Source organism: Pleurodeles waltl, chromosome 3_2, assembly GCF_031143425.1.
Source record: "Pleurodeles waltl isolate 20211129_DDA chromosome 3_2, aPleWal1.hap1.20221129, whole genome shotgun sequence".
NCBI classification, from domain to species: domain Eukaryota; kingdom Metazoa; phylum Chordata; class Amphibia; order Caudata; family Salamandridae; genus Pleurodeles; species Pleurodeles waltl.
This window is the reverse complement of record NC_090441.1, coordinates 32,295,899-32,317,732: the sequence shown is the minus strand read 5'-3', so window position 1 is coordinate 32,317,732 and position 21,834 is coordinate 32,295,899. Positions and strand designations below refer to the sequence as shown.

General features: G+C 45.8%; 1 protein-coding gene across 2 annotated transcripts in view; it reads left to right on the top strand.

Annotated features, from left to right (window-relative positions):
* The window catches only part of DHX33 (DEAH-box helicase 33), a 200,802-nt gene extending 179,537 nt beyond the window's left edge, over positions 1 to 21,265 (top strand). For both annotated transcript variants that reach the window (XM_069226675.1, XM_069226676.1), the window contains one exon: positions 17,629 to 21,265. In XM_069226675.1, the coding sequence (XP_069082776.1) occupies positions 17,629 to 17,937 (309 nt within the window). In that variant the 3' untranslated portion in view covers positions 17,938 to 21,265. The remainder of the gene's footprint in view (positions 1 to 17,628) is intronic.
* Positions 21,266 to 21,834: the final 569 nt, after the last annotated feature.

Genomic DNA, 21,834 nt, shown 5'->3' with positions numbered 1-21,834 from the left:
CTTTTTGACATAAATGAACGTGTCACTGTCTTGCAGGAATTACTACAGTTCCATGACAACAACGCTTCTGCCAGTGCTGCAGCCGCAGGAATTAAGGATGTACCAATAACACCTACCGGCTGGATTCCAAGGGTTGGAAATATAGTACGAGAAAAGGTTGCTGTGAAAAAGGAGTTCGGCCCTTCTTATCGTGCACCCGTCCTAGTCCTGGGAATACATGGTACCAGAACTGTCATTCTACCACAGTTGCCTGGCGCTAAAGAAAATCGCTTTGTATCTATCGACAATGTCACGTTACACCATGTAGCTGATCCTGCACAGTAATTCCTGAATCCCTCTCTTTACTGCTCATTGTGTCCCTCTACAAGACTTAAGCAGCAACGCTGACACCTCTCCGAGCTTGGGGAGCGTGGAAAATGATCTTGCATTAGTTCTACTAACATCGATTACAGCAAACAGCACGGAAATTGCTGATCGATTTGACACAATGTCTACACAGACGGATGGCACAATTTATTGTGAACCACTGTGGGAGACTCCTACCAATTCTCCTTTAGATACGGCTCCAGTTTTTGCACAAACTGCTTCTGTATACTTTGCCAACGTCAATGACACCTTTTCGGACTCATTCGCCTCTTCTACATCTGAGCTGTCCAAAACGCGTAAGCTGTTAAACTGGCTTAAAACAAATTACTTTATTCTTCTATGGAACTATCTGTGGCTTTCTTTGACTGTATTAGCTTTCCTCCCTTGGATTGCCTTTGTCATAACTTTCTTTCTATGAATACATGGTCATTTCCTTTCTGAAAGATCAACAGTTGAACTGGGGGATGAGGTTCTAAAACCCCATTTTTCTTCACACAAGGTCCGCAGACACTTGTCTTTCGTGAACATTTACGCGATACCAATTCCTGATGGGATTGTTTGGGATAAGTCACATTTGATATATATGGCCCGACGGAGGTCATTCAAATACCCTATGTGTTTAAACTTTCAATGAATGATGTAATAATACCCGGAATTGTTTCTGATGACTGGGATGTAAAAACAGTTGATTCTATGATGACTGAATTGCAGTAATTTCCTGTATTTGAAAGTCAGGATGTTTATCAATCCAAAGAAAATTATGGTGATATGTTTTGCTATAATTATTATGGGCATCATTTCATTCACAGAGCAAGTACCCCAAAGACTATTTTTTTTTTTTTAATTGTTTTATTAAGAATAAAGGATGGTACAAAATATATAGAAGTATACTTTCAAAGCATTTTTTTTTTTTCAACAAATGATTCCGCACAAGATATATAAACTTATACAATCTTACAAATATTCTGACTAGTTGGTTGAAGGATTGTGAGTAAACGTTTAAGAGAAAGTATGTAAAAGAGCGGGGGTAGAGAGAAAGGAAAATTAATCATGGGGTGGGATAGAGGTAAAGATGTCTTATGAACTAAGCGAGATGGGGAGAAGGTTGGAGAGAGAATTGAAGAATGCATGAGGGGGACCAAGGGCCTTGGAGCCATACTGACAAGGCTAGTACTTGTTGTTCGATTATTCCCTATCTAATATGAGTTGTCGCGTGGGAGTGTATGGTGTGGCAAATGTGCCTAGATTGTTATGATATAAGGGAAAGGTTCCAGCACATGAGAGAAGGTAGCACCAGCGGAGGCACGAACAAGGGATTGTCCACGGGTACATTCAAGTTGGAATGGGTTTGTTTAAAGAATGGGTTCTTCTTATATGCATTAGATTATCAGCCTCTGGTCGGGTAAGAGAGCAAGGAGGGGTGTCTGATTACTCAGTCCGAGGACTAAAACGTTTGCAAGGCGGAAGATCTAGGGGGGTGGAAGAAAAAGATAGGAGAGGGAGAGAGAATAGAAATGAGGGGGGGAGTACAGGGGGGGGGGGGGGGGAGGAGAATGAAGAGTTCTGAGAGGACAATTGACACTCGTTGACAGTCCACCAGCTGCCTCATGGCCTTGTCAGGAAGGGACTCCAGACCTCCGTGAATAGCGCCGCTTGATCCTGAAGGTTATAAATTACTCGCTCGTGGGTGGCAGTTTGGAACTTGGCTGCCATCCATTCTGTTGGTGTAGGAGCAATACTGGACCTCCAGTGCCGGAGTATGCATATTTTAGCTGTGGCAATTGGCGTGTGAAGTAACCGTTTATGGGCTCGTGATAGGGAAGGGTATGGGCGCATATCGTGTAAAAGAATGAGTGATGGCGGAGTCGGGCTCGGTATCTGTATAAAGTCTATCAAGGCGTGGCGTAGCGCTTCCCATAAGGGCTGTATCATCGGGAAATGACATAGGATGTGGAGTAAATCACAATGGGATTCACTGCATTGCCAGCATTTCGCGTGTGGCATCAAGCCTGCCCTTAGAAGTTTAATAGGAGTCCAGTACCATTCATGGAGAACTTTAAATAGGCAAAATTTCAGGAGGGCTGCGCGTACTCCCCTGTCAAGGGCTTCCATTATATCCAACCATTCTTCTTCCGTATAGGCGACCTCGAGTCTGTCCTGCCATTTTATGCGCAGTCGTTCAAGAAGAGGCAGCGAGTAGAGATGATTTGTAGCTCTACATATAGGCCCGCCATAACGCCTCTGTGTCGGCCCCATTTTTGGAGATAAGTGACAATGGGTGAAGTTTTGAGCGTTCTCTGAGGAGTTCCTAGGACTCTACGCATACAATGTTTGAGCTGCATGTATTGCCACTCTTGGTTACTGTGGATGCCGAATTCTTCCTGAAGGGAAGCAAAAGTTCGGAAGCTATTTCCATCTATGACTTGAGATATGTTATGGATACCTGCCTCAAACCATTGGGGCCATCTGAGAAGGTTTCCCCCTATTTTTATGCTTTTATTCCCTGCAATAGGAGCCTGGGCGTGTATGAAAGGGTGTATACCAAGTAATCGTTGGGCTCTGCGCCATGCTGTGTTTGTGGCCGTGAGGATGGGGTTAGGTAAGGAGGGGTGATCAGTGTATGTCCCTCCCATCTCTGTATGCTGTCCTCCTAGAAGTTTCTCTATAGCTACCCATTGCGGGGGGTCTGGTGTATCTGAAGTGTGTACGCTATCTGTGACAATTGTAAGGCTAATGAGTATTGTTCTACTGAGGGCAGGCCTAAACCTCCATAGGATCGTCGTGCCAATATTGTGGTAGGTTTCAACCTTGGGCGTAAGGAGCCCCAGACGAAAGGTCCTTATGGATGCGTCAATCGAGCGGAGCAAGGAGAGGGGTACCAGTAGAGGGAGCATGCCTAATACATATGTGAAGTGCGGGAGGGTAACCATTCGGCCCGCCTGTGCCCTGCCCCACATGGACAGGCCTAGTACTGACCATTTGGCAAAGTCCTGCTTCATTCTGGATACAAGAGGGTCTAGGTTGTCCCTGATCATATGTTCCAGGCCTCGATTAATAAACGTCCCTAAGTATTTAAGGCGGGTCGGGGTCCATTTAAATGGGAGACCATGTATTGCGGCTCTCGTCGTTACGCGAGATAATGGTAGCGCTTCGCTTTTGTCCCAGTTTACCCGGTATCCGGATAAGGATGCAAAGCCCTCTATGGTAGAGAGTAGTGCTGGCAGGGAGATTTCTAGGTCGGACAAAGTTAGCAAAATGTCATCTGCGTAGAGATAGATTTTGGATAAGCCCCCGGTTAAAAGGATACCTTTTATCTGTTGAGAGTTCCGTATGGTAGCTGCCAGGGGTTCCATGGCCAATAGGAATAGGAGCGGTGACGGGGCAGCCCTGCCGAGTGCCTCTCCCGATGGGGAATGGATCTGATAAGAAGCCCCCGAAGTTAACCTGTGCCGTGGAATGATCATACAATAGGCGTACTTTGGAGATAAATTGTTCTCCGAGGCCAAAGTGCTTCATGGTGGTAAACAGGTAGGACCATTCGATACGGTCAAATGCTTTCTCCGCATCTAGAGATAGGGCTAGGACTTCTTCTGGTAATTGTAGGGATTCCAGTAAAGTATGGCAGAGAGTGCGCATATGGTTTCTAGAAGTGCGACCGGGTACAAACCCCACCTGGGTATTATGAATCAAAGACTGTATCACCTTACGTAGGCCTGCTGCTAAGACACTGGCTAGGAGTTTTTTATGTCTCCGTTCAGGAGAGGAATAGGACGATAGCTGCCGCAGAGGAGAGGATCCATCCCTGGCTTAGGTAGGACAACAATCGTGGCCCTGTTGGACAGAGCGCCCAAAGAGCCTTCTGTGAGTGCTTCATGCACTGCAGTGATTGCCTCTTCCCCGGCCCATCTATAAAATTCCACAGGGAATCCGTCCTTTCCCGGAGATTTATGATAGGGGAGATTTGATATAACTTGTGTTATTTCTTCCCTGCTTATATCGCCTTTGAGGAGGGCACGGCCGGCCTCCAACAGACAAGGTAGGTTGGCCGCGTTAAGAAATGCCTCCGTCTGTGTATGATCAGTCGTTATTTCAGGGGTATAAAGATGACGGTAGTACAACGGCAAATTCGTTCACAATGTCTTGCGGGCGGGTCAGTACCGCTCCTAAGGAGGATGTTCTGGCCGAGATGGCGGAGGCAGCCTCTCTTTGTCGGAGCTGAGCGGCTAAGAGACGTCCTGCCTTCTCGCCTTGTTCATAGTGGCATCCGCGTAATTTTTGCAGCGCGTATTCCGCCTGGGAAGTATAGAGTTCATTGTGTGCCATTCGGGCCTGTTCTAAGGAGCGGCGCAGCCTAGGGGACGGTTGGGCAGTGTATTGTTTTGTAAGGTTCTGGATTGTGGTGTCTAAGGTAGCTTGGCGGGCAACTCTGTCCCTATTGGCTAATGCTTCGTCTCGCATCATGTTCCCTCTCAGGGTCGCCTTTGCTGCTGCCCATAGGACCCTTTTGGAGGCCACAGTGCCCGTATTTTCAGCCATGTATGTGGACACGTGGGTCCTAAGTTGCTCCTTCCCTTGGGTGGAGCGGTATCTATGCACAGCAAGGCGCCATGGTTTTCGGCCAGGGGGGATAGGCCTACCTGGACCAGAAGTAGTATTGGGGAGTGGTCTGAGAGACCGCTATCTAGGACACAGGTGTCTAGCATTTGAGGGATTACAGTGTGTGATACAAGGAAATAGTCCAGGCGTGATTGGGTGCCATGGACAGATGATAGGAAAGTATATTCCTTATCTTTCGGGTGTTGTATTCTCCAGCAGTCAACTAGGCCGGCATCCGTAGTAAGGTCCGTCAGGAGTGCCCTGTCATGATTGTTGCCTACATCAATGGGGCCTGTCCTGTCCAATATGGCATCTTGGACGAGATTCCAGTCTCCCCCGATTATATAACGGGTAGTTCCAATTTCGGTCATGAGGCGACTTAGTTGTAGGAGGAATGGGCGCTTTGAGCCGGTTGGTGCGTAAACGGAGCCCACACATAGGAAGGTATTTCCTAGTTTTAGTTTGGCAAATATATATCTTCCCTCCACGTCGTTCCATGTTTTAATGATTGTGATCGGAAGGGACTTACGCGTTAGTATCGCCATTCTGCATTTGCGGGGGGCGCTGGTTCCGGGCTCTTGGTCCGCTGGGCAGCAGCTAAAAGCAACCTTTCCTACCCAATCCTGTTTAAGCTTACTGGATTCCAGAATGTCGAGGTGGGTTTCTTGAATCAGGGCGATATCTGCTCTTTTGGATTGAAGGTAGGACAGTATCTTTTTCCGTTTAACATAACTCGTCATGCCATGTACATTCCAGGAAAGGATCCGTAGTGGTCGTGTCGCTTGAGAAACGTTCCCCGACATTCTGGGCGGTTGTGTAAGGTCACACCAGTTCCGGGAATGGCGCTAGTGGAGGGGGGGGGAGACTTCTTCGGCTATTAGAATGGGGGTTGTATTTGTTATGGTGTGATGGCTTGATGGTGGGGGGGGGGGACAGCTGGCGGGGGCCGGGTGTTCTCTCCAGAAAAGGAGGGAGGGAGGGAGCTAGGGGCAAAAGAAGAGAAGATAGAATAGATAGGGGAAAACCGAAAGGGGGTGCAGAGAAGAGAGGGGAAGAGATAAGAAAAGAAGAGAAAAGAAAAGCAAAGGAGGGGGGTATAAAAGTCGATATATAGAACAAGATTAATAAAATAACCAAAAAGAGTACTGAAAGAGGAGATAGAAAAGAGAGGGATGGGGAAGCTAGGGGTCCAGCCTCCTTGGCTAGATCTGTAAACTGCGAGTCCGAATCCTCTCGGAACTCTTGTGCCGTCGGTGTGGTCTTTGCCGGGGAGGCGAGGGAGGGGCAGCAGGCAGCCGGTTATCAGTATGACGATGACAGGGATAGGGGGGGGGGTTCATGATTGTGTATGGGGATGGGTCTGCTCGGCGACGAGTGATGACAAGTATGGAGTTTGCATGACTGAAGTGTTTACCGGTGTGAGATAGAGGGTAGTCGCCGTGTCTGTGTAATACCGTCCTATAGTATTATAGATCGTGGGAGCGATTTGATAAGAGAGGAGGGGAAAGAGGTCAGTGCAGGGGGTTGAGAATATGTTGTGGTATTGTAAAATAAAATAAGGGCAGGGTAGATGTAGATGAAGGGAAGAAAATAGGTAGGTAGGGGGAGGTTGGAGCGGGGGAGGGAGGGTGGCGGATGGGACAATACGATTCTGGTTCATGCGAAGGCACAGAAAGTTGTAGGTATAATACATCCTAAGTACGTCTTTTCATCTAAAATGTCACTCTATCGCATAAGACAACATTACTGTAACTTGTCAACTCTGATAACATAATATATCGTAATGCCTTATCACACTGTTATGTTTTTGGCTGTTGAACTGGGTGCCAGGTAAGTTGTCGTGGAGTAGGTAATGAGAACTGCCGAACCCTGGACTATGCATGGACCATGTGTGTCTCGCTTCTTTTTAAATACCTTGTTTTGTATTATTACATCATAAGACTATAAGGGGAGGCATATTCAGATATTGTCAATTTACTAGCTTAACATGTGATACCATCAGGAAAGTCCTGTCCTGTATGGAGATTGTGTAAATCGGCAATAATTAGTCTGGGGACGAGTGCGTGTGTTCAGTTAACAATTTATGTTCTGATACCGTGGTATGTAGTATTGTGTTAGAAAGGGTGCTAATGTACATTGGGTTATGTGTCCCAGGCTTTGGATTGGTTCACATTTATTTGACCTGATATCGGCCCCTGGGGTAGCTGTGGGGGTTGGTTAGCTCTGGCGTCGGGGTTAACCTTATGTTATGTATGGTGGAGCAGGTTTAGTTTGTGCTGTGTTGCTTGCTGCTGTAGGGTATTCTGTGGCGCGGTAGAAGCGCGCCAATTTCTTTAATATGTGTTTGGGAACACTTGTGTAAAACTATAAAGCCAGGTCTGGTCTCTTATGTAGCCTGTGAGGGTCGGTGGGATCTAGACCAGGTGCTGGTGTGTGTACTCTGTCTTACACTAGAAGCAATCTACAATCTAATTGATGGTGTCACATTATTAGGTCTTATATTACAGTATAAAGAACATGGGCATATTAATCGCATAACTTTACCAATGACACCAGCGATCATAAACCGTTATGAGGAAAGTACACATATGTAATCTGAATAGGTACTCATCCGTCCTCGGGGTCGACGGCGGCTGTGTATCAGTGTTCAAACAATTGTCTGACATATGCACGACATCGCGTCGCCTTCTCAAGAAGATGCAGTCGTTGGTTTTAAAGGGGAGCGGGATTTATCTCTTTCTGATAGCTGGGTGTGGGTTGCTACAGCATGTAAGACCTGGCCCCTCTCATCATGCTATCTGGCTAGTCTCTCCATGTCTCTGCCTCTTTGACTGGCATCAGTGTCATATAAGGCCGTATTTACTTTCTCCATCCCTGAGGGAAAAGTTCCATTACCTTCATTATCCCCTGAAATATCGTGCGGACGGCTTGTGCTGATAGGATCCATGGGTTGAGGTTGAAAAGAGTCAAGGAAAAGTCTCAATTCTTCGGGATTGTAAAATTCCTTGGATACTCCGTTTTTGGTAACCCACATTCTTGCAGGGTCAAAAAGGCCATATTTCATCTCCTGTTGACGGAGCTGGGGTCGTAGAGCTAGAAAGGCCTTTCTGCGTTCATTGGTCTCTTTGGAATAGTCGGCGGTTATTTGAATGTCATGCTGATCTACTCGAAAATGTCCATGGCTTCGCGCCGCTTGGAGTATTTGATCGGTTTGGTTATGCCGTAGCAGGCATGCAATGATTGGCCGGGGCCTTGAGGGTTTGTCGGAGCGTTGCGGGCCTACTCTGTGTGCCCGTTGAAATTCTAGCGGTGGGTCAAAATCTAGTGAGGTCAGGTTTGAGAGGGTGGAGCTCAGGAAGGCCTGCATATCTGTGCCTTCTTCGTTTTCCGGGATCCCAAGCAGGCGGATGTTATCTCTCCGACTTCTATCCTCCATGTCCGTTAATTTACTCATAAGGTAGAGGAGATCTTGGTCTCGGTCCTGGGACGCGGTAGCCTGTGCTTCCAGTGATCCCATGCGTTGTTCCAATCCCATCACCCTGGATTGGAAGCCTGCAATGTCAGATCTCATGGATTTGGTCTCCAATGTTAGCGAAGTTATAGGGGCGTCCATTCCCTCTATGCGACGACTGACAGTGGTGATTTCCTGTAGTATCCGTTCCATAGTTGTGGAGTGTTCTTTGTGAGACATAGTGATGGGCTCGGTTGGGGACGGCGATGCGTGAGGGGCTGTCGTTGTAGGGGTTAGGCGTTTGTGGTGGAGCGCTTCAGAGAATAATAGCTGTCTTGCCGGTTTGCTAGCGGGTTTGTGGTTCGGTTTGCTACCGGGCATCGCCTTACCTGTCTGCAGAGGCTGCCCTATTAAGGCCCGGGCTTTCCCTCCTCGAGGTCCGATAGGTGTGTAGATTTCCTGGCAGTTGGGGAGGTTATGACAATGAGGGTTCTGCTATGGTTGAGTCGGTGTAGGGCTTGTTGTGACCCAGAGTGTTAATGAGTCTGTGTCCTCTATTCACCATGTATGGCTCTCCTGCGATTAAGTTGGATTGCGGGGGGTATTAGGGGGAGGGGCAGGCACGTTTTTCTTCCAACCTTTTGCCAGCAGTCCAACCTAATTAAGAGCAGGTATTCCTGGGCGCCCCTTCCGTTGTCCCCAGTATCCCCCTGGCATGTGTGGGTTACGATGGTTCCTGCTCCTGAGTCTGGGTGAAAAGAAAAGGAAGGGGGATGGGTGGCAATGAGGCCCGCCTCTGCGGCCTAGCTCAGGTTGTCTGCCCCTTGCGTGTTTTTCTTTTCCGTGTGTCTTTTCCTGTATTTTTGTCTCGTCTTTCTTTTGTTGTTATGCCATCTTGTCGTTGGTCATTTTTTGTTGCTCTCCCGTTGTCCTCTGGCCCCCCTTTGTTTTTTTTTTTCCTTTTTGTTCTCCTTTTCTTTCTTTTTTATCGTTTTATTATCTTGCCCCTTCCTTCCGCGTCTCCTTCCTGCATGTCCTGTGGGGAGAGGGTTATAGGGTGTTGCCCCTCTCCTGATACGGGTAGTTTACTAGTCCTTCCTCAACTCTTCCTCACTCTCCTACGCCTCCATTCCTCCAGCTCCTTCTGGTCTTCACCATCCTCCTGCTCCCTCCGTGCCCCTCGCTCCTCCCCTCCCTCTGTTTTCCCCCCCTCTCCTCCTCTCCTTTGTCCTCTCCCCCTTTCTTCTTTTCCTTCCTCCTCCCCTATTCTTTCCTTCTCTCTTTCTTCTTTATTGGTATTGTTTATTTATTGGGAGGGGAGGAGGGGGTGGAGGGGTCGACGAGCGTAGTGTCCCATTGGAGGGTGGTCGGTAAAATCGCACAGCGTCTCCCATCAGCGCTGGGGGGGAGCCGTACCTTAGCTGCCAGTGATATTTTCCACTGTTGAGGCCTCTCTGCCCCGGACTCCGGAGGTGCGGCCCCGCCCCTCCGATGAGGCCTCTGCCCTCGTGTCGCTTGTCAGAGGGCCCCCGATATACCAAGTGGTCTCCCGACCGGGGGTCCAAGGATGAAAAGGGGCCTCCGTTGCTCCCTGGGCCGTCCCGCCGCTGTCCTAGGCAAGCCGGCCGCAGCGTCCAGATAACGCGACTCCGCCCCCCCCGGCAGACCTTCCCCTCCGAGGGCAAGTCGCGAGCTGCAGGCCCACAGACTCGTGTCCGTCAGCTCTTCTGGCACGTATCAGGAGCGCGGCAGCCTCAGAAGGGGTTAGCGTCGAATACAGTGGTTTCTCCGGCCGCCTACGTGCCCCCGCTGCTCCCCCAGGATCGCCGCGTCACGGAGCTCACTCTCTAGGCGCCCATCTTGCTTTGTGGGCCAGTCCCCCCTCCCCCCCCCCCCCCCCCCCCCCCCCCCAAAGACTATTTTTAATCACACGCAATGGGAACATTGTCCAGCTCCACCACAAGGGAGTTGTAAAACGTATTCTGAAAAAATTGCATATTTTTCTGGGCACAATGTTAAAAATGCTGGGTCATATTATTTTTAATTGCCACCGATGGAAAATGTACACACATTATTGACAGATACAAAGTTCATTTATTCAGATTCCTTTGTTTCCCGATTGGCTATAGAAGGCTATGAATATTGGTTAAAGTCAATTGTCTTAAAAAGTGTGTGAGAAACAACAAATTGGCAAATAAAGGGGGAAGGAAGCTTTATTTAGAGCATGCCTGATACCTGTTGAAATTATATTTTTTAATGAAACTGTACGACAGACCAGTTGTTTAGGTTTAGGTTTAGCAAAGATTAAGGAATTGAATGCACCCAATATCCCTGCTGCTGCAAAATTTCACAGATGGCAAAAGTATACAAATGCAACTGAAGATTAGCTTGATGAATGGGTCCAGAATGGCACGTTTAATGCTTCACTGTCAGGTCCTGGCGGGTGGTTATTGTGTCCAGTAGATAACAATGGGTGTCGTTTTTTAAACTCCTCTGGGGGTTTTAGAACAAGTAGACCGGACCCTCGCTACGTGTCATCCAAACATGCGGGTATAGTAACGTACAGTGTAGGGAAACTATGCCAGCAGTGGTTGAAGAGTTCCTCACTAGATGTGGTTAGAGAACACCTCAGTCTCCTGTCTAATAGTACTGATTTACAGGATTTCCTGTTAGGCCCCAGAAAACAATGCAGAAATTGCTTCTTATATGCAGTTTATAATGAAATTTGGAAACTTTCACCACAGCAAGCTGCTGCCCAGTTGAGGCAAATAGAGCAGGAGAATTTACAGAAAGCATTAGCTGTTGTAGATAATCGGATTATTACCCTGTCCGACCGGATATACACCCTAAATAACATTGTTTCTTCTGCAATAGACATAATGCAAAGTGACATGTCTTCCTTACACCCTGGACCGTCAACTACGGTCCATTACGCAGTTGGGTTGGACACTACAAACACTGAAGGCAGGTCGTGTTCCCTGGCAACACGTTAGCGCAAGGGACATATTTTCTGCATTTAATCTGACGCAACAGCAACAGTTCATGGCTAAGACAGAAGCGACTTATGTAATGTTGAATAATGAAAATTTTGAAAAGTTGCCTTTTATTGTAGCCGAAATACCATCTGCTGAGTGGTTAATACACGGGGTCATTAATCTGCCTATTTCAACACTTCAGTTCACGTCCTGCTTAAAGCACATTCCTGTGGGCAGATGTGAAAGGCTAGGAGATAGTTACATCCACGAGGTGTGGGATCTACCCTTCTTGTACAAATATCTTAGTGGCATGAAAGAGGTCTTTCTTAGCAGTAGTGAATGTGAGACTTCTGTCAGCCATTTGATAGTTTGTAAACAGCGGTCCTTGCTTGGGGTGAGTAACGCTTTGGCAGCAAACTTGGCTTGTTATCTGAAGGGAGTTCCAGTCCCCTTGATTAGACCTGCGTTCCAGGTGCTCTCAAATGGCAGCTATATCCTCCTCAATAGTGAGAGCTATTGTGGGATGCAAGCCGAAATAGTTTGTCGTTTCGGTCTCTAAGATTGTTACATGCTACGGAAACATACTTTTTCCTCCTACACAACAGAGGGAAGTAGCGGAGATTTGGCCCCATATCGCTACTTCAAATGTGAATGTTGACAAGTTGAGCAGACTCAAGGCTTTATTGTTTCAAAAACATGTGGCACTCACTTCTGCACGCAAGACATATGTGCTTCAAGTGGCAGGGTCATCAGCAGAGATACAGTCCCTTTTAAGTACTAACTTTCCGAGACACTTTGGTGAACTCGTGGGACGAATATTTAATGCGTCCAGTACTACTGGAATCGCTAATTTCTTTAAGGCTGTTGGTTCTTGGTTTTTTTTTCACACCTTCTCCTCCATATTCGGCTTAATACCATCAGCCATCCACTCAGTATTCTCCAGTGGTTTTTTAGGATTTCCGATAACTTTGGCTATAGTAGGTGGCATTTTGCTGTTGCTACTTTTTCTGCGCAATGGCTGTCTGGCCGCAACAAGGAGGACTGAAAGCGCTTCCACCAGCGCAGCGGTGTCGTGATCGCATGATGCAGTACTTTGGTGCATCATTCCTGGAGCAATTGGAGTAGGACTACTCTGTCATTCAGACCGGTTTTAGATTGTGTGCAGCCCGTGTTTCGGTGCCTCTGGTGTACTTTTGAATGTGCACTGAAGATATGTCTTTCTACGCATCGCTTGCTTTCATTGGATGCTGATCTGTTAATGTTCTCGCCGAGGGCTCATTACCAGACATGCGCGTTAAGGGTGCGTTTGCTAAGAGAAGCTGTTTAGGAGTAGCCCTTTGTGGATTATGCAGCTCTAAACTCATTGTCAGGAACACCACTGAATGCTGCTGCCTTGGCTGGAGCTCAGGCTTTGGAGCACGAATGCTCCTTGGTGAAGAACTTCCTACTTTACCACCTGGCGAAGTGGAAAATTCCCTGTCTTCAATTGTCCCGGATTCAAATGGAAACTTTCAAAATGACTCTGAATTTTTTAAAAAATTGGCTTTTTTGTGCCACAATTAACAATTTAAATTGTCCTTTTAGAAGTATTCATCTTTTAACTTGTCATTATTGACATTCTTATACATATGCTTTAGGATAATTTAAGTAGTTTTTATACATATTTAGGCTTTGAACCATCTTTGAACCGGCAAGGGGAGGGTGTTGGGTAGCCATTTTAGTTTTAACTGCATACACGTTCTTTTAGCAAACTAGGCCTGCCGTTATGCACTTTAACCTAGATAGATTTTATTCAGCTTTGTTTTATTATTTTAACAATAGCCACATTTTGCGGTCTTGTTTTATTTTCTCTATCTAGCTGCTCTTTGCCTAGGCCAGCACTGCGTTCTTAAACAATACATTTCTTCCACTCTGTGTTTTTCTCAAGGCTGCTGTAAGAAAGGCTGCCGGAAAACATGGTACACTCTGTCTTTAATATTCGCATAAACATATACACACTTACGTGGGGATCCTTTCTTGGAACATTAGTTGTTTCACTATAAAAACACTACTTTGACCCATGTACGTTAGAGGGAAATTCCAGCCAGATGACCACGACTATGCTGATGGCTGAATGCTTCGCTGCAGCTGCTTATATAGACTACGGGCCTCTTGCTCAGGTATGAGGGATGATGTCTTCCCAGGAGAACCTGAAGGGCAGAACTAGAGTTTAACATGCTGTGCTCTAACATAGTCTAGGTAGGAATTATTTTAAGAAACCGTAGTGACAATATGGTAGCATTATTTTTATGCTTCACTCTCCTTGGCACAATTTTAATCCTGTCCTGCTTCATCGTCCTATTAATTACAGTACATGCTTTATTATCTAAGATGCAGTTGCTTAAAAAAAACCTTATTGAACTTTATTCTGCCTCTAATTGTCCTTGTATACGTGAGACTAATGTAACTGAGAGAAACGGATGAGATCTGCGTGACCACGATTTCCCTGAGGAGTCAATTGTCATGTTCTCGGCTGACCAATCATCCCTGACCTTGAGTGGAGATGAAGATAGCCAGAACAAAACCCGGATTAGGGCGACATGTGTCACCTGTAGTGGGTTCAGACTCAGTCCCCCACAGTGCAAGTGATTCTGCCGCCCAAATCCAGTAGTCTCATTAGAATAATGAGATCCTACGTGACAGTATAAGGTGTAAGTACCTTGGGTACCCACCACACACCAGGACAGCTTCCTACAGCGGGGCAGGCAGGTGCGGACAACTTTGAACCATTGGAACATAACAATTAAAAACATAGAATAACATCGGGAGCAGAGATGCAGCAGAATCCTGCCTGAACATGTGAACTGAATGTGCCAGTGTCGAGGTCCTGGCTGGGGGGTGGGGGGACGTGACAGTACGTGGAGTGTGTGGGTGTGATGACCCCAATCTGCTAGTATGTGTGCAAGATCCCATGCCACCAGCAGTATGTGCATGTGTATGCATAAAGTGATGAACTAGACGGGTGGTAGGCCCTGCACAATTTCTACAAGGATGGCCAAGCATCTGGGAGCACGCGACCGCATGGTGTATGGTGGTGTGGATTGTCCCCCGTTTTGGAGCCACCAGTTTCGGGTGAGCATGAGTGCTGGGATGTGCAGTGTAATGGGGCAGCGGATTCCACCGGCCGCAGCAGCCGCCCCATGACCCCTATGGAGGAGAAAAGAGGAGGTTGGGGAACAAGTACATGGTAAATTACAATACCGTTCTGTGGGAGGGCCTGTGCTTGGGAGCCCCATTGCTGGTAATGTTCAAAGGATATCATCCGCAGTTTGCGGTGTGACCCTGGGTGGTGTGGCAGACTCCAGAGGGAGGAGCATAGATGAGATGGAGTCCACATCACTAGTGGATTTAGTGTAATCTATGTGTGTTTCTGTGGGTGGTGCAGATTCCCAGAATGCCGCAGCCACCTGCATGGCTTCTTCCTCTCCTGAACAGCTCCTCCTGGTCTGGGGAAGAGAGCGCACTGGAGACAATCCACAAGCATCTCTCCCCGTGTCAGTGTCGGTTCCTGCTAGATGATCTTGAGTTAGTAGTGTGTGATTGTGTCAGGGAGGACTCCACGCCCCCGCAGCTCTCTGCCCAGTTCCATGCCTCCTTCAGGCAAGCTATTGGTGGTCATCTCTCTGCAAGGTGAGGTCCATAGCAACTTAATTTTATTCTCCAAGGACACTTGGGACCTCTCTATGGCGGCCAAGATGATGTCCACTTTTTCCTCCACTGTGGTGGGGCTCGTAGGAAGTGCTGCCGAGTCAACACTTGTCTGGACCGGGGCGTCATGGTGAGATGTGATCCAGAGAGGAGGTGCCTGATAACTGCTGGCAGTGAGGTGATGTTGTCCAGATGAAGGGAAACGGCAGCAGGAGGTCGGCCCACTTAGGAGTGCAGGGAGACACCAGCGTCTTGCAGCAGGAGCAGCCCAATGGTGTGGGCAGTCTAAACGGCAAGCAGACCAGTCCCACCGTTGCCACAGGCAGCATGTGCAGCCCTGCAAGTATCCTCCAGGGGTGCAGGCATCGACGTCGTACCTCGTGATCGCTCCCAGACAACAGCAAGTGTCAGGGGTCCCACTCATGCCCCGGTTCCACATCTCCTAACCTGAAGGGTTTCAGATTGCTCAATATTGTCCAGTGCATATGGCCCAGGTGCAGAATGACGCAAGATCAGAGTGCCCCTCCACCGCCTAGTATATGTGCTAATGTCCACAGCGTAACTGACCGGCCTCAGCGTCCTTTGCAGGAGCTCACCGGTCACTGCTTCGCCCCTACAGGACCAGCAGCCGCAAGGCAAGTGTCACGGTGTGTTGGGGCCTAGGATTCCTGTCAGGGTCGCCCTCCAGGGAGCCTGGATCTGGGCACTAATGGCCCTCTGTGCTGCTGTACCGTTCCCCAGGACAGTACATCCAGTTAATTGGCTTTTCAAATGGGGGCCTCGATCAGCTGCACTCACCGCCTAGCAGTCGCCATTGACACAACAGTGCGAGTGCCACTCCCACAGTCCACAGCTCCTAGGGGCCCTTGACAGAGTCGAGATGCCACCTCGTAAGGCCTCAGGGACCTGTTGGAAGTCCCACAGTGGTTCCTGCAGTGCGGGGAAGGATTCATCACTGGGTCAGGTCTTGCGCCCAAGCAGAATAGTCCGGTTAGGCCTCCGCCGGAACCCAACAGGCACTTGCCTGTCACGGGGAGATGGCCCTCAGTGATCACAGGTGTCCCTTCATTTGTCCATTGGTGTCCCAGCAGCGGGTCCAACGAACCCCACACTTAGTCTAGGGACAGGATGCACGCCTGTCTCCCGTGGCCCCCCACCGATGTTCCAGCGACCAGGCTGCATGTGGTGGGCAGTTAAGACTCGTCTAGGGCAGCTCCGGCCACCTGCTCCAGGACCCAGTCCATCTGCAGTGCTTCCAGCTTCGCCTCCAGGCGATTTGAAGAGTCAGTGGTGCTGGGGGCAGAGGTTTTGTTGCGGATTCTAGCAGGTTCAGTGCCTGGTGCTCTGCTAAAGAGCGTCCGCCATATTAGCGACCTTAGCCACGCCCGTGACTCTTTTGCTGGTTGCATGTACCATAGAGCTAAATCATTTGTAACTAATTGAATGTTGGTGGAGTTTTTACCATTTCTGGCTTGTTCTATGTATGCAGTGAATACTTGTATAACATGGTTTAAACCTTCAATTTAGGGGTGATTCACAAAAGCATTTGTGAGTACAAGAAGCAATACTACAGGAGTACTCTTTTGCATACCTTGCATGCCTTTCTGAATCGGACCCAAGCATCCAACTCTCTTGTAGTAAGAGTGCAAAGAGGACACAGACATTTCTCTTTTGTACTAATTGTGTATGAATATTCCCTTTTTATTCCCATATTAGAAGTCTTGGGACCAATTCACAAAGGCATGCAAGTGCATGTAAATACTTCTACAGGAGTACTACTTTATGTATTGCAAAATGCCTTTGTAAGTAGGCCCCACCGGTTTTGGATTTCCACGTTCTATTCATGGAAATTGTCAGACAAGAAACTGAAGCTTTCCAGAATAGCTCCAGGTCTTGCGCATTAATCCACTGAGTGGCCCAAGGAGAGAAAATAGAAGAATCCTTTCAGTATTTGCTAAGCGGGCCGTTCATGTTGTAACCTCCGGCATTCCATTCAAGCCTTTCTCAGATTTGCTGCACTCATTCAGTCCAATGCTAGCTCTTCGGCTCATAGTATCCCCTTCTGACTGAATATTGTCACTGCAGATTCCCAACATACTACTGAAGAAAGTGTTTGCTCTTTTTAATGTTAGAAACCCCAAGTAAACTCCAGCAAAAAGATGCTGCAGATAGCACAAGATCAGCGAGGCATAGATGGTAGGTCTTTACATTCACTCTGTGTTTACTATGAAGCAGATTTATGTTGTGTAAATTAATAAGTTTATATAGGCAATTGAATATGCCTGTGTAGGTGTCTGGTTAGAAGCACTTGAATGGCATGCATGTTAATATTACACTATTGTTTCGCCAGTGAAGTGAACTATTCTACAAGTGTGTCCCTTCCAATTTTATTGAATTTCACAGTAGTATGTGTTGTATTAAACTCAAACTAGGAAGGTGAGGCAAATCCTCACGGGCCAGTGTAATGACTGTTGGGATTACAAAGTACTACTGTGTAGTTTTTCTTGCTCATGGGTTATGCTCATCTCTGTTTCACCTTGTGTATTTTGACAGCTTTCAATGCCAATAGAGTCCTCCCGAACAGACACTGGAAATATCCGCCAGTGTTTGGCGCATGGCCTTTTCATGAACACAGCAGAGCTGCAGCCAGATGGAACATATGCCACTATCGACACCCACCAGCCGGTAGCCATTCACCCCTCCTCGGTCCTGTTCCACTGCAAGCCAGCCTGTGTTGTCTACAATGAGCTGCTGCACACGTCCAAGTGCTACATGAGGGACCTATGCCTGGTGGATGCCGACTGGCTCTTCGAGGCTGCACCAGACTACTTTCGCAGGAAGTTAAAAACATCAAAAAAATGATTCCGTTTTTAGTGTTTTCAAAAGGATGACAGTGGTTTCTTTCTTTATTTTAAAATCCCCAAATATCAAAATATTGTTAGGTGGGTACAATATAATATATGCTTTTCGTTGCAATGCAGACATGTTTAATATTGTACAGTAATCATAGTCTGTAACAAGTTGTGTACAGATGGATTATTGTGTCGAATATTTTATGAGAATTCCTTACCACTGTTTAATTATTATAGACTATGAAATTAATCCCAGCCTTTTGCTACTTTTCATCCACAGTCCCCATGTTCTGTATCTTACATGTGCTATAAAATGGGGCAGAATTTTTTTCAACTTATCGTTTTATCAGAAGGTGGTGCTACATCATTTTATGTATCAGCTCATCAAATATAGTTAGTTTTACAATAGCCTGACTTAGATTTTAACCAGTTTTCAATTGTGATGAACTGACCAAAGGTTTCCCAGTGTACATCTTGCATGGCATTATCCTTCATTCTTTTGGCTTATAATTACTCATCACAGACATCTATAAATGACCAATCACAAACCGCTGTGTTGTATTCGTTGTATGAAAACATGGGATAGGTTACCTCCGTTCACAGTTTGTAGAAGTAAATGAGCCCAATCGCCTAGAGTCACAGTAGTAAGTTTGTTGGAAAATAATGGCTTAATACAAGTAGATTTACAATTGTAGACTGATAAGAAAAACACATACCTTACAATTGCTTGTTGAAATTAAAAAAAAGGAAAACACTTTAGATTATTTGTTTTATATGTATAACTTCATTAGGACCATAATATGCAAACTGTGACCTTCTAGCAGACATTTCCTATTAAGCGTCAAATTGAAGAGGAACTGCACTCAATTGTGTTTTAACAATTTCAGAGTCCCTAAATTATTTTCACGGCATTTTTTAAATACAAAGTGACATTCTGGTCGTTGCTGATGACACTCCGTATTCACTGTCACTATCTTCCAAGCAGAAAATAAGCATGGTTCTATATCTACCGGGTGCTGAAATGCTAGTGCTTTTAGAATAAGAATTCTCTTCGTAGAGCCCAGCTCAACCTATAGCAGTGGGGGAGGACAGCATCCCATCCATATGTATGATGGTGGGCATATTGAAACACATTTAAAACCCCACCTTTAATTTCTAAATAGGCTGTTATTATATGATTGCATAAAATAGAGCCAATTTTGAAGTCTGCCATTCTGTAAATTTCACATAAGTGAACATATTTTCAAAAAACTGTATTGCCTGATGCATTAGGCTTGCTTTATAGCATTACACTCGCTGTATAGTATGCTGGTTTTATTAGAATTGGGCTAGCAAATTACTGCCGAACAGCCTTTCTTTCTTGAATGCAGTTTCAATACTTGATTTTAGTTACTGTACCGTTAGGGAAATCTACTTAAATGGGTTATGTGATGTTATAAGATTAAAAGTAGAATGCTGTGTCTTTTTTTTGGGGGGGGGTAGTATCTGATGGTGAATGCCAGACTTTTCAGTGCGTTAATAGACCAATCTACCATGATACCACAGACTTTGCATGCTTTCTTCACTTTTCCCTGTAGAATTTGATATGCATGGAGCTAGCATGGTATCTGAGGATCCCCTGTGTAGATGCACGAATTCACTGTTCTTGTCTCAACAACGACGTTTAACTTTTTTTCTAGCCCCAGGACCTCTAAGGGAGGGTTCTTTCTGCGTTCACCACCCTTGCTGTAAGACCTATTTATCATCCAGTTCCAAACCACGGCCACTTAAGAAAGGTTTTCTGCATGGTTATAAACCTGCTGATTCAAGATGGTCATTAAAGGAACATCAACATTTTTAATTAGGACAGACCTTCCTCCTGTATGTTGGTGCAGATATTTCCTCTCGTCACTGCTTTCCCATGATGGCGCCTCCAGCACTTAATGGGCTCAAAAATAAAGCTCGAAGGCTGAATTTCTTTCTCAATGGCATGTTTTTCTTTTCATAATTCCCATTTGCACTCTACCTCTGGGCTGAAATGGCTGACTACCATAACTATTTTGCCCTGGTGGTCCCAAGTCATATCTTAAAATTGCACGAGTATGAGTAAACTTGAATGGTAAACCAAAAGATGCCCAATGTAAGACCACAAGAGTGTACATATAATCGCCATGTAAACGACCCTCAAAAATATCCAAGTAAAAAAAATTAAATAATTTACAATATGATCACCATCATCGGAGCAGACCAGAATTGCACAGCCTTGTACCTAAATGATGTCCTAGACTACAAATAATTGATTTCTTGGTTTATGTGCCGTTTAGGCAGAGCGGGAGAAATTGGAACATAGAGATGATGGTGGAAATGCTTGAAAACATTTGAGCAAATGGACGTCACTCAGGTCGCACTCCTTTACAGCATAGGAATGCTTATCTTCCATTTCATAGAGAACCCGGCTGGGCAGTTGAGTCTGGACCATCACTTGTAAATGAGGACTGATTTTTAGTATGGTGAGTTCCTGTCTGAAATGGAACAAACAGGCTAACACAAGCTGGTTAGCATGTGCCCTAGCGTGATTACCAGTGGCTGAGAGATTAGTTCAAGCATTCCAGCCATCTCTTTTATGGTGTCTAAATGTCAGGAAATTGCAGTGTTTCTTGGTCTTCTGACGCATGGAGGGCTATAATTTTCAGGGTTCTAAATATGGCATCTTTTGCAAAACATTTTGAGGTACCTCAAGAAAAAACGAGGGTTCGGTACAGAAGAAATGTAATATGCTACAAGGCCAGAATTGCTTGACACTTTTTGAAAATGTCATGTGGTGAAAAGGGAGTGCAAGCTGGATTACAGAAATCATTCTTGTTCTCAGGTTGCCGCATTTTCTACTTTAGAGTGAGAAAAAATATAATAACATGTCACGTCTGATATTTATTGTATATTAGAGTAAATAAGTAATTTTTCTACAAAAACATTACTCTGTGTGAGATCTGAATTTGCATTTCAATAACTAGATTCCAGCGTATAACCATTGCTGGGCAAGCTTGAGTTTCAGATGTATCCAGTAGTAGAAATCATAGCTTTTAATAAAATCACAGGTACTAAAACCGACTGCACTTTCGGCTGGCAAACATACTGCAAAAGAAAGTAATTCTTTAGGAATTATGTACAGAGCAGGGAGTTCTAAAGCACTGTGTATACCCTATTACTGTAATAAAGAACAGCATTGCAGCTGTAGAACCAATTAAAAAAGCACATTCTATTGAATACATTTTAGCGGACACCGAGGGAAGTGCTTTTTGTGACTCCTATAAATGTCAATAGTTATGTGTCTTAAAGTAAAGAAACCAGAGTTGAAAAAATTAAGTCTCCGTGTTTCATTTTAAGTTCATCTAATGTAGGATTTGTGTTGCCATTTGAATATGGTATTGGAAAACTGCAATACATGGTCACACTCTTAACAGAGTTCATGTGCATCCTTAGTTAATATTTGTAAGTCATGAATGTCAATATCACTATTGGACGTGTTTCTCATGTATTGAGGCAACAGTGCAATATCTGCATTTCTCATTAAAGTTCATAGTTCTGACACCTCCCACTTCATCCTCAAACTCGTTTTCCTTAATAGAATCTTCTGCTGTTTCAGCACAGGGACCTCTTAGTCCTGAACCTCTTCTTAGCTGCCATAAGTAAGAATTTCATCTCCTTTCAGAACTTTAGCTATATCACGTTGGCATGAATTTTCAGCTGTGGTTCACAATCAAAGGGGGGTATCACAATCAATAGACACAGTGAGTCAATAATGGTCTCTCTTTTTTCACATTTTTATTTGTCTTGATGTTCCCCATGCTTTAAGGTAATTGTTTTTTTTTTTTTTTTCCCAATTTCCTCAAAATGTGTCAGTTGGTATAACTGGAGCCTTGTAGATCCT